The 16,561-nt window shown below is 42.1% G+C and overlaps 1 protein-coding gene across 2 annotated transcripts in view; it reads right to left on the bottom strand.

The window, feature by feature from the left end:
* The window catches only part of LOC132833410 (nuclear factor NF-kappa-B p105 subunit-like), a 99,453-nt gene that overhangs the window by 6,044 nt on the left and 76,848 nt on the right, over nt 1-16,561 (bottom strand). For both annotated transcript variants that reach the window (XM_060851654.1, XM_060851653.1), the window contains exons 15-19: nt 15,053-15,194; nt 10,540-10,654; nt 7,077-7,284; nt 2,292-2,461; nt 5-107 (exon numbers count right to left, since the gene is read on the bottom strand). In XM_060851654.1, the coding sequence (XP_060707637.1) occupies nt 5-107; nt 2,292-2,461; nt 7,077-7,284; nt 10,540-10,654; nt 15,053-15,194 (738 nt within the window). The remainder of the gene's footprint in view (nt 1-4; nt 108-2,291; nt 2,462-7,076; nt 7,285-10,539; nt 10,655-15,052; nt 15,195-16,561) is intronic.

Raw genomic sequence — 16,561 nt, 5'->3', positions numbered from 1 at the left:
ATACCTGCTGCTATTAGTAAGGCACAGAGTTTGGTATAGCCTCTTCCTGCTGCTACATGAAGTGCTGTAGACCCATCAAATGTGGTGGCATCAACTTCTGCACTGCCCTGAGGATCCAAACACATCACACATTATTATCACTTAATATGTTTGCTGTGATAGCATTAACAGTCCTCAAAATGGAGTTGCAGGTGGATAGGATAGTGAAGGCGGCATTTGGTATGCTTTCCTTTATTGGTCAGAATACTGAGTACAGGAGTTGGGAGGTCATGTTGCGACTGTACAGGGCATTGGTTAGGCTACTGTTAGAATATTGCGTGCAATTCTGGTCTCCTTCCTATCGGAAAGATGTTGTGAAATTTGAAAGAGTCCAGAAAAGATTTACAAGGATGTTGCCAGGGTTGGAGGATATGAGCTATAGGGAGAGGTTGAATAGTTGGGCTGTTTTCCCTGGAGCATCAGAGGCTGAGGGATGACCTTATAGAGGTTTATAAAATCATGAGGGACATGGATAAGATAAATAGACAAAGTATTTTCCCTAAGGCGAGGGAGTCCAGCACTAGATAACATAGGTTTAGAGTGAGCAGGGAAAGATATAAAAGAGACCTAAGAGGCAACTTTTTCTCTCAGAGGGTGGCACATGTATGGAATGAGCTGCCAGAGGAAGTGGTGGAGGCTAGTACAATTGCAACATTTAAAAGGCATCTGGACGGGTATATGAATAGGAAGGGTTTGGAGGGATATGGACCGGGTGCTGGCAGGTGGGACTAGATTGGGTTGGGGTATCTGATTGACATGGACGAGTTGGACCGAAGGGTCTGTTTCCATCCTGTACATGTCTATGACTCTATAACATCACAGAAAATGGATTAGCTGATCATTATCACATTGTTATCTGTGGGAGCCTGCTGTGTAACTGCCATATTTCCTACACTTCAAAACATCAAGCACTCTGGGATACTGCAAAAGGCTCTAACTTAAATACAAAGCCAGCATACTGTATTGAATCTATCTGAATTTTTGTAGCTCGTATAAAGGGTACATTACCTCATTTTCATCCATGGTGCTGTGAAACGCCACCGTATAAAGAGGTGCCTCAGGAATCCCAAGTGATGTTGTGAAAGCTACAGACAGCTTCATTAGAGGATTCAGTGATTTCTAGCTGAGCCTGAACCCTCAGAGGGTTAACTTTGGGGGATTTTCTGCTGGTGACAGCTGCCACAAGTCAGGTACAGAGCAGAAATACTGACAGCACAACCTGAATTCACCACCAGAGGGAGCCAGTTTTTAATGAATATAAGATAATGATATCAAAAGCAATGAATCAGTAACGGTCTACAATAAAAACCTCTCAGCAACTGCATTTGAATATCACCCGCATAACATGTTTCCAGCTAATTACTACTACAATGTTGATCAGGTCCCATACCTTACCTAAGCAAGTGCTGCACAAAAATAAGCAATGATAATAAGAAACCTTCATAATCATGAGTTTCAGAATGGCAACATGAATTATTTTCAACAGTGTTGGCTGTGGCTCACTGATAGACCATAAAAAATAGGAAGAGGAGTACACCATTCCACCCTGAGCCTGTTCTGCCATTCAATAGGATCATGACTGATCAAGCATTCCTCGTGCCCACTTTCCTGTCCTTTTCCCGTAACTCTTGATTCCCTCAATGATCAAATCTCAGCCTTAAATATACACAAGGACTCTGCCTGACAGATCTCTATGGCATGGAGTTCCAATGACTCAAAGAGAAGAAATTCCTCCTCATCTCATCTTAAACTGGTGCCCTTAAAATCTGAGACTGTGCCCTGGCCCTTTACAACTCTGAACCAGAGTGGGTTCAACTTCCTATGAAACATTTCAGTGCAAGCAGGAGTTGACACACACAGTGCTACCACAGGTCAGAGGGACAGCCGCACCATTGGATGGTTGGTGCTGAGGGAGAACCGTGCTGTCAAGAAGGTCAGTGTTGAGCATGCGCCACACTGCGGAAGGAGGGTCAGGACAATAGCTTTAAAAAAAATACTGCAGATGCTGGAAACATAAAACAAACACAGAAAACGCTGCAGAAACTCAGCAGGTCAGGCACCTGTAGAGGCACAAAAACAGAATTCACATTTCAAGGTGAAGAGTCATACAGGACTTGAAATGTTAACTTTCTCTCGAGAGATGCTGCCAGACCTGAATTTCTCCAGCAATTTCCTGTTTTCTCTACAACAATATAATACCTTATAAAAATACTACTTTAGCAATAAAATGATTGAGATGTGACAAAACACACCTCCAGGAGGAGACAGCCGGCCAAGGAGATGTTTTCCTGTTCGACTGCGAGATGGAGTGCAGTGCGACCTGCTTGCTGCTCCAGGGAATCCACATCAACATCGGCTGCAATCAGCTGCCTCAGTGACGACAGACTGTTCGCTAATACAGCCAGGTGAACTACATTGAAACCTAAAAGGAGATAGCATAAGATTAGCAACTATGTGTTAGTTTACAAACTAATAATGCTACTTGTAACTTTTGTCACAACAATCGAAGAATGATCCATGCCTTGAGCGATGGGAAATTTGGTACCAAACTAGAACTGATAGTTGGAAACAGCATCTTTTTAGAAAGTGGGTGGAGGAAGGGAAACATGGTGTCAATGAATACAGAAACTTTGTCCACACCATTTAAAATATTCAATCAAGTCAATCAACAAGTGCAGAGAATTCATCTTTCTCCAGAATCACCAATGTCAGAGTTGCCAGTGAAAGTGATTTGAAAAATGTGATGCTGGAAAAGCACAGCAGGTCAGGCAGCATTCCAAGGAGTAGGAGAATCGACATTTCAGGCATAAGCCCTTCTTCAGGAATGAGGAAGGTGTGCCAAGCAGGCTAAGATAAAAGGTAGGGAGGAGGGACATGGGGGAGGGGCGTGGGAATGCAATAGGTGGAAGGATGTTAAGGTGAGGGTGATAGGCCGGAGAGGGGGTGGGGACGGAGAGGTCAGGAAGAAGGTGGTGCTGAGTCCGAGGGTTGAGACTGAGGTAAGGTGGGGGGAAATTAAAGTGATTTGAAGAGTGACCTCTGTTCAAGGTGGAACGCCCGACCAAAGCATCCAGCATCAATCTTCAATGTAAGGGTCATTCACAGCATTCCAAAAATAATCAATTAATCAATCATAGATCAAGGGCTAAAGGTGGGGAACAAATGAATAATGTAACTATTACATGAGAAGAGAGGCAGACTAACCATTCTCATTCATCTACCTGCTGTTTTACTTCAAAACATTTTGTTCTTAAATGTTTCAGCTTTTCATTCACAAGCTCCTGTCTGAATGCTAACTAACAGCATTCTGTGTGCAAATATAATTGGAATTACTTTTAGTTTTTATGCCGTATATCATGAAAACCTCAGTATCATGAATCTTAAGGGGAATAACCTTCTAAATTACAAATCCATTACAAATCATCACTATTCACTTTGGAATCATTATAAATAGTTCAGTACAGTGGGCAGGTCCCACACCGCACACCAGAAAAATCATGGATTTAAGTTCTATTTCAGAGTCTTGAGTATAAATCCCAACTCAAAACTGTGTGCAGGACTAAGCCAGCATCGCACTGTCAGAGGGTCAGTGCTGAGGGAGTGCCACACTGTCAGAGGATCAATGCTGAGGGAGTTGCACACTGTCGGAGAGTCAGTGCTCAGGGAGTGCCGTATTGCTGGAGGATCAGTGCTGAGGGAGCACTGCACCTTTGGAAAGACTATTTTTCAAATGAAAAATAAACTTTAGAAGCCATCTTCCTGGTTAAATCAACATAAAAATAACCATGACCATTATTTTTAATGAAAAGTTATTCTTTCTCATTTAATACACTTAAAGAACCTCTTTGGATTCATCCTAATCTTCTCAGTCAAGGGTATCTCGTGCCCCCTTTTCGCCCTCCTGATTTCCTTCTACAGTAAACTCCTGTATTCCCTGTATACCTCCAGGGATTCCCTTGATCCCAGCTGCCTGCACCTGAGCTATGCCTCCTTTTATCAGCTCAAAGCCTCAATATCTCTTGTCATCCAGGATTCCCTATTCCTGCCAACTTTGTCCTCCCCCTCACAAGAACATAAAGACCTTGAATTCTAGCTATCTCACTTTTAAAGGCCTCCCACCTGCCAGAGGTCCCTTTGACTGCAAACTACTCCAATCAATCCCTGCAAGCTCCTGTCCAATTCCATCAAAATTCACATTGCCCCAGTGTAGAACTTGAACCTGTGGACCAGTTTTGTCCCTCTCCATAACCTGTTTAAAATTAATAGAACTATGGTCACTGGTCCTAAAGTGCTCTGCCGTTGTCACCTCCACCACCTGTCCTGCCCTACTTCCCAAGAGTAGGTCAAGTTTTGCCCCTTCCCAAATAGGACCCTCTATTTCCTGCTTGAGGAAACTTCTCTGAACACACTTCCACCCTATCTAAGCCTTTCACTGTACAGCAGTCCCAGTCTATATTAGGAAAATTAAAATCCCCACTATGACAACCCTATTACTCCTGCATGTCTCCCCAATCTCCTTGCATATTTGTTCCTCTAATTTCCATCAACTATTTGGGGGCCTATAGTACAACCCCTAATACAGCCTATAGTAACGTCACCATCCCCTTCTTATTTCTTAATTCCACCCACAAAGCCTCACTGGATGTTCATTCAGTTATTTCATCTCTGATTACTGCTGTGACACTCGCCTTAATCAAAAATACAACTCCCCCTCCCCTCCTTCCACCACCTCAGTCCTGCCTAAAGCACCTGTACCCTGGCACAATAAGCTGCCAGTCCTGTCCCTCCCTTAGCCGTGTTTCTGTAATGGCTATAATATCCTAGTTTCACATACCCATCCATGCCCTGAATTTATCAGCATCACCTGTAGCTCTCCTGCATTGAAATAGATGCAATTTAAGCCAACAGGCATTCCTCGCTCCCTGTCATGTTCCAGCCTCACCTGTCTCTTCAACTTACTATCTCTGATTACTGTAACTCCTTCTAGCCTCAATGTGTCTCAATTTTAACAGTAGATGGAGCTTAGTTTAGATAAATGTGAGATGTTATATTTTGATAAGGCAAATCAGGCAGGACTTATACACTAATGGCAAGGTTCTGGGGAGTGTTGCCAAACAAAGACACCTTGGATGCAGGTTCATAGTTCCTTAAAAGTGGAATTGCAGGTAGATAGGGATAGTGAAGAAGGTGTTTAGCATGCTTGCATTTATTAGTCAGTGCACGGAGTACAGAGGAACCTCGAATATCCGAACGGGATGGGTGGGCACTATTTTGTTCGTCTAATTGATTATTTGGTCAATTGATTCAAAGCCTTTCCGGAGTTTTCTGTTAAATCTGCTCCCCATTCAGGAGATGAGGCAGCAGCACACTGCACTGCCTCGTCCAATTCCAGGGAAAGTGTGTGGGGAAAGACAGAGGGCGGGAGGTTAGTCATTCAGAGACGGTGCCTGGGCTCCCATCGGTCCGGGACTGTTCTCAGCAGCGTTTCAGTAAGCCGGGTTCACTTTTAATCACTGTAAACAAAAGATGCGATCACTGTTGGAAACACGCCACTGATGTAATGTTTCTATGACGATCTCGAAATCTCCTTCGTATAATCCGATATTCGGTTCCTCTGTACAGGTGTTGGAATGTCATGTTGGGGCTGTACACTTATTGGTAAGGCCATTTTTGGAATACTGCGGGTGATTATGGTCTCCCTGCTATAGGCAAGATGTTGTTAGACCTGAAATGGTTCAGAAAAGATTTACAAGGATATTGCCAGGGTTGGAGGGTTTGAGCTATGGGGAGAAACTGAATAGATTCGAGCTATTTTCCCTGGAGCAGAGGCTGAGGGATGATCTTATAGAGGTCTATAAAATCATGAGGGATATGAATAGAGTGAATAGTTGCCAGAAGGAATGGTGGAGGCTGGTACAACTATAACATTTAAAAGGCATCTGGATGGGTCATGAATAGGAAGGGTTTTGAGGGATATGGGCAAAATGCTGGCAAATGGGACTAGATTAGTTCAGGTTATCTAACCGGCATGGACGAGTTGAACGCAAGGGTCTGTCTCCATGCTGTACGTCTCAATGACGTTATCTGTGGTTCCCCAAATGAAAAGAATCAATTCTCACAATCAGACCATTGCTCGGTTACAATATCTTGCCCTTTTTGTTTAAAGCTGAATATAATATTCTGCTTTTTAAAAATAATTATTTGACTGATTAAGTCTGTTTCACCCAATTTCTTCTCATTCTTTAGCTGGTTGTTCACAACGATTCAAAGGTTGAAGCCTGTATCTGGTAAATCAGTTTCACTTCACAGATTACTGGTATGGAAAGAAAATGGAAACATTGCGCTGTTACAGTACGAGTTGCTCCTCTGACCTTGGGACAGATATCGTTCTTGGACAAATTAGAGGCAGCTTGGACGACACGGTGGCTCAGTGGTTAGCACTGCTGCCTCACAGCACCAGAGACCCAGGTTCATTTCCCACCTCAGGCGACTGTGTGTGGAGTTTGCACATTCTCCCTGTGTCTGCGTGGGTTTCCTCCGGGTGCTCTGGTTTCCTCCCACAGTCCAAAGATGTGCAAGTCAGGGTGAATTGGCCATGCTAAATTGCCCATTGTGTGAGGTGTATTAGTCAGGGGTAAATGTAGGGAAATGGGTCTGGGTGGATTACTCTTTGGAAGGTTGGTGTGGACTTGTTGGGCCGAAGGGCCTGTTTCCGTACTGTAGGGAATCTAAGCTTCACAATAAAATCCCACCACCTTGACAGAAAACCAAACCTTTATAAATTCGACAACAGAACTTGTGTGTCCATACTGATGCACAGCCAAAGATCTCAATGGTATAAATTGTAAAAGTGAGCATAACCATAAAAACCAAAACACTTTGAAGAATAGTTACTTATTCTAATAAAAGTGTCATGAGGAATAAACGCCCCAACTGTCCATTTCGCTCTATATGCCCAATGTTAACATTAGCTTTAACAAATCTGCAGTGCAGCCACCAGAGGTCCCCAGCTGACCCTGATTTCTCCATCTACAAACCTGCATTATTTGGCAAATGGAGGAGTTCTAGTAGAGTCTTGTTCTTTTTGCTGAGGAGGACATTGAGCACGTTCACATCTCCCTGCTGTGCTGCCAGGTGTAGAACAGAGTTCCCATGGCAATCCAGGAGACCCATGTCAGCTCCAGCTTGAAGCAATAACTCCACCACCTTGGCCTGTCTTGTAACAACCGCCAGGTGCAATGGTGTCTAGAGGTAAACAAACCATCGATCAATATTACAGAGAATAAAGAATTCAGTCTCTTTGGACTGAAGCAGAAATACGAATGGTACACCTCAGTAGTCAACGTATAATTGCTTAAATAACACCTGAGTAGAAGTGAACTTGATGGGAATCCATGGAAATGCTCTATTGGGTGGCGTCATACCTAACCCACAGGAAGATAGTTGTTGCAGGTCAGTCATCCCCACAGGAGGTCCTCTGGGTGGTGTCCTTGGCCCAGCCACATTGAGCTCCTCCATCACAAACTTCCTTCCATCACATCAGCAGAGAGTGGATGTTCATTGTTTGTTGTGAAATTCTCAATATCCATCCCAATTTTGCAGATATTTAAGTCGTCCTTGTCCCCACACAGCCAGACCCTAAACAACTTCTAGGCTTGAATTGATATGGAAAAGTAACATTCAAGTCACATTTGTCTGGCCATGATCACCCTTTGACATTCAAAGGCACAATCATCATTAGGTGTCATGGTATTTTCCCCACTTGCCTGGATGAGTGCAGTTCTAACAACACTCAAGAATCTTGACACCATCCTGGGCAATGTATCACACTTGACTGGCACCACATTCACCACTCCCAATATTCACTCCCTCCAACACTGATTCAGTAGCAGCAATATGTATTCATCGATAAGATGCACTGCTGAAACTCTCAAAAGCTCCTCAGACAGCATCTTCGAAACCCACCTTCGCTACCACCTAGAAAGACAAGGATCGCAGATATCTTCAAGTTCCTTGAAACAATTCCCCATCCTAACTCAGAAATATATTGCCAATCCTTCAGTGTCACTGGGTCAAAACGCTGGAATTCCTTCTCTAACAGCATTGTGGGTCTACCTACAGTACATGGACTGCAGTGGTTCAAGAAGGCAGCTCACCATTTTCTCAACAGTATTTAGGTACAGGCAACAAATGGTGACACAGACAGCAAAGCTTAAATCCTGTGAACGACTAAAAATATGTTTGATTGTTCTTGTGTACAATGATGCACCTCTGATACTATCTGACGACACTCAAGTAGGAGGCTTGAAAAGTAGTGAGGAGGGACTGAAAATATTAGGACCAAGGAAATTAGACAGATTATTATCATCCCCTGCGTCTGAATTACTGGAGAGGGAGAAAATCACTACCTATGAAATGAGGCAAATAGTCGGGCTGATGGTACATGCAATTAAGACAGCTCAGTGCATTTTGGTAATTGTAATACAGAGCCCATTGGAAGGGTGACTGAACAGTGAGAGTTGCAGATTCAAATGCAATGTCCAACAAGAGTGGACCAACAATACAGAGATCAAGAATTCAAATCTCAACATGGTTCAATTAAACTGTAAATTGAAGAAATTGTGGTGAGCATCAGCGATATGTCCAGGAAAGCTGCTGGATTGTTCTGAAAACACATCAACTCATTACGTTACTTCATCTTGCTCTGTCTGAATCTAACAACCTGAATCTGACTGTAGGGTAACTAGGGATGAACAATAAATAGCTGTATTTAAGAACAAACTTGCAAAAGTTCCTGTCTAATGAATTCAGACAAAAAAATCATTTTAAATTCCCATCTACATTTGGGGTTTAAAGAGGAGTACAGACTTCAGACCAAAAGAAGAAATGCAAGCTTTGCAGAAAACGTACTTTCTTTACAAGAATGACCCCTGGTCAGACAGAGAGAAAACTTATAAATCACAGACAGCCTGAAGTGCAGAATAATCCCAGCATGAGAAACATGTCTGTTTGAGAAATCATTAATTTAAGAGTGTGTCAAATGTGAAAGTTTAGAGGACTTTATTTGTGCAATGTGTCATTGTAGCACAGAATATTTTATCCCATGGAGTGAGATATATCAGAACCATTTCACCTTTTATAGGGAGATTTGGATAATAATTAAAACAGTAGCAATGGGAGAGCACAGAGCAGTGGAATTTGTTTGGGATTAATACAGAGCTATGGGAAGTTAGTAGCGCAGTAGAATCTATTTAGAATTTTTCAACAAAGATCACAAACAGATAAGATGGGCTGAATGGTCCAATCCTTTCCTTTGTTTGGTCTACCACAGCTTTGGGCTCCACAAGCTGGAAACTATACTGTCATATAAAACTGTTCATCAATTTTATAAATGATCTGGATGTAGGCGTAGAAGGATGGGTTAGTAAATTTACAGATGACACTAAGGTAGGCAGAGTTGTGGACAATGCTGAAGGATGTTGTGGATTACAGAGGGACATAGATAAGATGCAGAGTTGGGCTGAGAAGTGGCAAATGGAGTTTAATGCAGAAAAGTGTGAGGTAGTTCCCTTCAGAAGTAGTAACAGGAATGCAGGTGTCCAGGTACATAAATCCCTGAAAATTGCCACCCAGGTTGATAGGGTTGTTAAGAAGACATATGGTGTGTTGGAGTTTATTAGCAGGGGGTTTGAATTTCGGAACCACGGGGTCATGCTTCAGCTGTACACGACACTGGTAAGGCCGCATCCGGAGTATTGTGGACAGTTCTGGTCACTGCATTATAGGAAGGATGTGGAAGCTTTGGAAAGAGTTCAGAGGAGATTTACTAGGATATTGTTTGGTATGGAAGGACAGTCTTGCGAGGAAAGTCTGAGGGAACTGAGGCTGTTTTCATTGGAGAGAAGAAGGTTGAGAGGGACTTAATCGAGATGTATAAGATAATCAGAGGATTAAACAGGGTAGACAGTGAGAGCCTTTTTCCTCGGATGGTGAAGGCTAGCATGAGGGGACATAGCTTTAAATTGAAGGTTGATAAATTTAGGACAGATACCAGCGGTAGTTTCTTTACTCAGAGAGTAGTAGGGGTGTGGAACGGCCCGCCTGCAACAGTAGACTCGCCGACATTAAGGACATTTAAATAGGCATTGGACATACATATGGATAATAATGGAACGGTGTAGGTTAGATGGGCAGCAGATTAATTTCACAGGTTGACACAACATTGAGGTTGAAGAGCTTATACTGCGCTGTTCTATAACATGTAGGATTAGAAAGATTAAGACAATATATATTTTTCAAAAAAGGATAAAATATGTAAATACCTGATAGGTCAATACCTGTTCAAATAGCAGAAGGAGAAGTGCCATGCAGTCAGATTCAGTCAATGTCTGCAATTCTCACTTCAAACCTCCAATTAAACAGCTGTTTTAAATTGCATTCCCTTATGTGTACTGTCCAACCCCAGTGAACCTTGCCTGATTCTGCCCTGAGTATATGTACCTGATAAAGATAGTTCCTCATGTTGATGATATCTTGTCCGGGAAGGCTGATAATAACTTGCAAAAGATGTTGAACCACTCCAGATTGGAAATGAATAATTGCAAGATGTAAAGCTCTGTCAGTGACATCAAAAGCAAAGAAAAATCATTGAATGTGGCAGTCTATATACCTTGAACAAAATAATTAATGGTCCTAGAGATCTTACAATTTTGCAGCACCAAAGGACATAACAACATACCAATTAGGAACAGAATTAGCCCTTGAGTTTGTTCTGCCATTCAATAAGATTGTGGCTGATCAATTTCAGTTCTAATTCTACATTCCCATCTATCCCCAATAATCCATCATTCCCCATCTAACAAGAATCTATCCATCTCTCACTTAAAAATATTAAATTATTTTGCCAGCTCCACTCTCTGAGACAGACAGTAGTAAAGTCATACTCATACAACTCTCCTCATCTCTGTCCTGAGAAGGTGACCTCTAATTTTTAAGCAAAGTCTTCCCCCATTACTGGGCCGATCCACAAGAGGAAAGGGTTTTTCACACAGCTGGTTTTGAATTGTTGAATAATTCGACACCACAGAAAGTGTGGATTCAACATTGTGGAGGGTGCTTAACATTTTTGATTTCTGGGAGAATCAAGGAATGTGGGGAGTGAGCAGGAAAGTGAAGGCTGATGATGAGGGATGACTTTATTGAAGGATAGGTTAGTCTTGAGGGGCCGAATGGACCACTCCTGCTGCTGTTCCTTTTGATGGCACCATTGCATGTTGGATACACTAGACAAGTCTGGCGTTTGGTACCTCTCAATGCTTCAGACATTTTTTTTTATAAATAATGCCACACAGGACTGTTCACCTTGAAGCCTTGTACCTTGCAGCATGAATAAAGCCTCTTGTATTTCTCACACTGCAGCGTGGCTCATACTATTTACCAACACTCTTTAACAGTTGTTGTTGTGGTAAAGAGTCTCTGCAATGTGGGCGTGACTTCTTGAGATTTGGGTGGTGAAGGGAGATTTAAAGACAAAGGTTGCTGCAATACAGGAAATGTAACGTTTGAACAATAAATTTCACTTTACTTCGCACTCTGAAAAAAGATGAAATTAATAAAATGGAAAAGAATACTGGCTTCGGTACCCACGGGGATGGCCTCAACCGCGACCTTGGGTTCATGCCACACTATAGCTAACCCCATTTCTCTCACATACACACACACTCTTACACCAACACAGACCCTCTCTCATACACAAACTGTCTCTCAAAAGCACACAGATGTACCCCCGCACTCATACCCACATGCACCCTCACACAGGCTTATATCCCATCACACTCACACATACTTGATCAAGCTTACACACACTCTTTCACTCTGTCTCTCCTGCAAGCACAGACATCTAAGTTTATGGGGTGAATTTGTATTTGCAAAATTATGTTTTATTTTGCTGAAAACTGCATAAACCATGTAAGATTCTGTGAGCCTCAGTTTAGAAATAGAACCAGTCTGACTCAACAATGGGACACAGACAGACTTTAACCTCACACCTTTAATGCATCATCTGAGCAGAGATGGCATCTTTTGTTAGAAAAGCTGAAATTATGTTGAGAATGTAACTTAAAAGGAGTTCTGGGAATTACATATTAAAGAACAGTAAATAGCATATCCCAATCTAAAAGATGAAAGACTTAATGTAAATTTGTTTAATATATCATTATGACTCCATGACACTGTAATCCTTTTGCTACAAATTCTGTGTCATATGGTCCTGTTCCACAACCACCTGATGAAGAGGCAGTGCCTCAAAAGCTAGTGCTTCCAAGTAAACCTGTCGCACTATAACCTGGTGTTGTCTGATTTTTAACTTTATCCACCCCAGTCCAACACCAACTCCTCCAAATTATGACTTTGAAAATGATCCAATATTCTTATTAGAAGATAGAACATCACAGCACAGTACAGGCCATTCAGCCCTCAATGTTGCGCCGACCTGTGGAACCAATATGAAGCTCATCTATCCTACACTATTCCATTTTCATCCATATGTTTATCCAATGACCATTTAAATGCCCTTAAAGTTGGTGAGTCTACTACTGATGCAGGCAGTGTGTTCCAAGCCCCTGCTACTGAGTAAAGAAACTCCCTCTAACACCTGTCCTATATCTGTCATCCCTCAACTTAAAGTTATGTCCCCTTGCATTAGCCATCACCATCCAAGGAAAAAGGCTGTCAATGTTCACCCTATCTAACCCTTTGATCATCTTATATGCCTCAATTAAGTCACCTCTCAACCTTCTCTCTAATGAAAACAGCCTCAAGTCCCTCAGCCTTTACTCATAAGATCTTCCCTCCCTACCAGGCAACATCCTAGTAAATCTCCTCTGAACCATTTCCAAAGCTTACACATCCTTCCTATAATGCGGTGACCAGAACTATATGCAATACTCCAAGTGCAGCTGCAGCAGAGTTTTGTACAGCTGCAGCATGACCTTGTGCCTCCGAAACTCAATCCCTCTATCAACAAAAGCTGAAACACTGTATGCCTTCTGAACAACCCTATTAACCGGGTGGCAACTTACAGGGATCTATGTACGTGGACACCAAGATCTCTTTGCTCATCTATACTACCAAAGCTCTTAACATTGGCCCAACACTCTTCCTTCCTGTTGCTCCTTCCAAAGTGAATCACCTCAAATGTTTCCACATTAAACTCCATTTGCCAGGTCTCAGCCCGGCTCTGCAGCTTAGCTATGTCTCTCTGTAACCTGCAACATCCTTCAGCACTGTCCACAACTTCACTGACCTTAGTGTCATCCACAAATTTACTCTTGCTGAACCCCACTAGTAACTGAACCCCAGAATGAACATTTCCCATCAACCACCTCCCTGTGGCTTCTTTCAGCTAGCCAATTTCTGATCCAAACCCCCAAATCACCCTCAGTCCCATGCCTCTGTATTTTGTGCAATAGCCGACAGTGGGGAACCTTATCAAATGTCTAGTGAAATCCATACACACCATATCAACCGCTTTACTCTGTATGGTCACCATCTCAAAGAACTCAATAAGGTTTGTGAGACACGACCTACCCTTCACAAAATTGTGTTGACTATCCCTAATCAACTTATTCCCCTCTAGATTATTATAAATCCTATTTCCTATAACCTTTTCCAACACTTTACCCACAACCGAAGTAAGGCTCACTGGTCTATAATAACCAGGGTTGTCTCTGCTCCCATTCTTGTACAAGGGGACATTTGCTATCCTCTAGTATTCTGGCACTATTCCTGTCGACAATGACGACAACAAGATCAAAGCCAAAGGCCCTGGCTTCCCAGAGAATCCTCGGATAAATCCCATCCGGCCCAGGAGACTTATCTATTTTCACACTTTCCAGAATTACTAACACCTCTTTGTGAACCTCAATCCTATCTAGGTGAAAGTGATGACTGCAGATGCTAGAGATTAGAGTCGAGATTAGTGTGGTGCTGGAAAAGCACAGCAGATCGGACAGGAGCTGGAGAATAATTCCTGATAAAGGGCTTTTGTCCAAAACATCGATCCTCAATCCTGTCTAGTCTAGTAGCTTGTGTCTCAGTATTCTGCTCAACAACATTGTCTAAGGATTTATAATTATAAACACTTGAAGCTACGTGTGCTGTTAAATAGTAAAGGTGTGATTTTAACCTTAACCAGAGTGCTGGGGTGGAGAGACCAAACTGCCATCTGAAGAGATAACAACTGTCAGCTCTCAGAGAAAGCACCATCTAACTAATAAAGGCACCTCTTAGCTAATATTTCAGAATTCACAGACAGAACAACTCTGACAGAAGAACTGACACAAGAACTCAACAAGAGAGGCATTCCTGATGCGACAATTCAAAGGAAGTGGTGTTCCTGAAATAAGATCAGTGGAGAGGGCATGGGGTATCCTAGCTATAATTTTGAGAGACTAAATTCTATTGTTCTATTATATAAGTGAGACCTGTATTTTATTGGAATAGATTACCATTAGAATTTTGTTTTATGTAGGAATAGTTAGTAGTTAGAGGGGAATTGTTTGGTGTTTTATAAATCTGTTCGCTGTTGGGAGTTAGATAAATAAATTGTTACTAGTTGATTACAGAGAGAAAGGATTTCATTTCATTTAACCACTCCTTTATGACAGACTGGGGAGGGGTGAGAGGTCATACCACTATTAATGGATTATATGGTGAAGCAAGCTCCTCTGGGTGTTTCGGTTTTAGTTATGGGGGGAGGGAGTGGGGTCAACCTCGACTTTATAACAGTACACTTTAACAATAACTCATTAGTTGTAAATTGCTTTGGGATGACTACAGTTTGAGATAAATCATAAACACCAGTATTGTAAAAAGCAGATGGCCAAACAGCCTATTTTCTGCTGTAAAATTCTCTCTCGTATTGTCTACAATCAATCAGATGAACTTCAATGCCACCTGCAGTGAGCTATATTGCTACAAAGATAATATGATACAATAGTTTGGAATTACTTACGTATCTCCATTTTGGTCCTGAACTGCAGTAAGGTGGCGCTGAACAGCAAGCAGCATCTTGGTATCACCAGTTACAGAATAATCCAACAAGGCACTGGCATGTCTTTCTGCAAGACTTAAGGCTTTTTCGAGGAAGCATTGATCTAAAATAAATCACCACAAAAGATTAGTCACTCCACTACATTCAGTAACGTTCAATCACTGCAGTGTGCAAATATTTTGTTCTCAACGTTACAATGTTTCTCTCCCGATTTAACCCACCCATCAATAGGATGGTGAAGGGACAGGGGTTACAGACATTGAGAGAGTATAATTTGTATCTAATTACATACAGTTTGGAATTTGGATTTCAAAATAGATGCAGGTCACTTCCGTGAAGAATTTTCTTTAAGAGTATGGACAGTCCTTTCGGAAGCGACTTAAATCCAAGATTTTGTCAGTGCACAGATGACTCCAGACCCTTGTGACATTAAATAATCATTAACAAATAACATCAGAAGAAGCTAGGGTGACAAGTATTTTAAACAAGATTACTTTAGAAGACATCTGGGTGAGTTTAGGAGTCAATTTAGTTACTCACCTTGGAATAGGATTCAGGGAACAATTCACCTCTGCACAAGGATTTAATATTTGAAACTTCCAAACCAACAATGTTTAGTTAGAAAATGGCAGGTTATTAGGACTCAGCGTGTTTAGGTTATCAGATATGAAACAAGTTCATGTCAGCAGATTTGGAAAGAATTCATCTCGGGAGGATTTAAACTTGTAAAGGGTGGGGGGGGGACCCAGAGAGATAGTGAGGAAAGAGATCAATCTGAGACTGGTACAGTTGAGAACAGAAGCGACTCAAACAGTCAGGGAAAAAGCAGAGAATGAGGTAGGACTGATAAATTAAACTGCATTTATTTCAATGCAAGGAGCCTAACATGGAAGGCAGATGAGAAGTGATTGCTGGGCCTCTTGCTGAGATATTTGTATCATCGATAGTCACAGATGAAGTGCTGGAAGACTGGAGGTTGGCAAACGTCGTGCCACTGTTTAAGAAGGGTGGTAAGGACAAGCCAGGGAACTATAGACCAGTGAGCCTGACGTCGGGGGTGGGCAAGTTGTTGGAGGGAATCCTGAGGGGCAGGATGTACATGTATTTGGAAAGGCAAGGACTGATTTGGGATACTCAATGTGGCTTTGTGCTTGAGAAATCATGTCTCACAAACGTAAAGATTGAGTTTTTTGAAGATGTAACAAAGAGGATTGATGAAGGCAGAGCAATAGATGTGATCTATATGGACTTCAGTAAGGCATTCGACAAGATTCCCCATGGGGGACTGATTAGCAAGGTTAGATCTCACGGAATACAGGGAGAACTAGCCATTTTGATACAGAACTGGCTCAAAGGTAGAAGACAGAGGGTGGTGGTGGAGGTTGTTTTTCAGACTGGAGACCTGTGACCAGTGGAGTGCCACATGGATCAGTGCTGGGTCCTCTACTTTCTGTCATTTACATAAATGAT

The sequence above is a fragment of the Hemiscyllium ocellatum genome, chromosome 36 (assembly GCF_020745735.1).
Source record: "Hemiscyllium ocellatum isolate sHemOce1 chromosome 36, sHemOce1.pat.X.cur, whole genome shotgun sequence".
Classification (NCBI taxonomy): domain Eukaryota; kingdom Metazoa; phylum Chordata; class Chondrichthyes; order Orectolobiformes; family Hemiscylliidae; genus Hemiscyllium; species Hemiscyllium ocellatum.
This window is presented reverse-complemented; position numbering and strand designations above follow the sequence as displayed.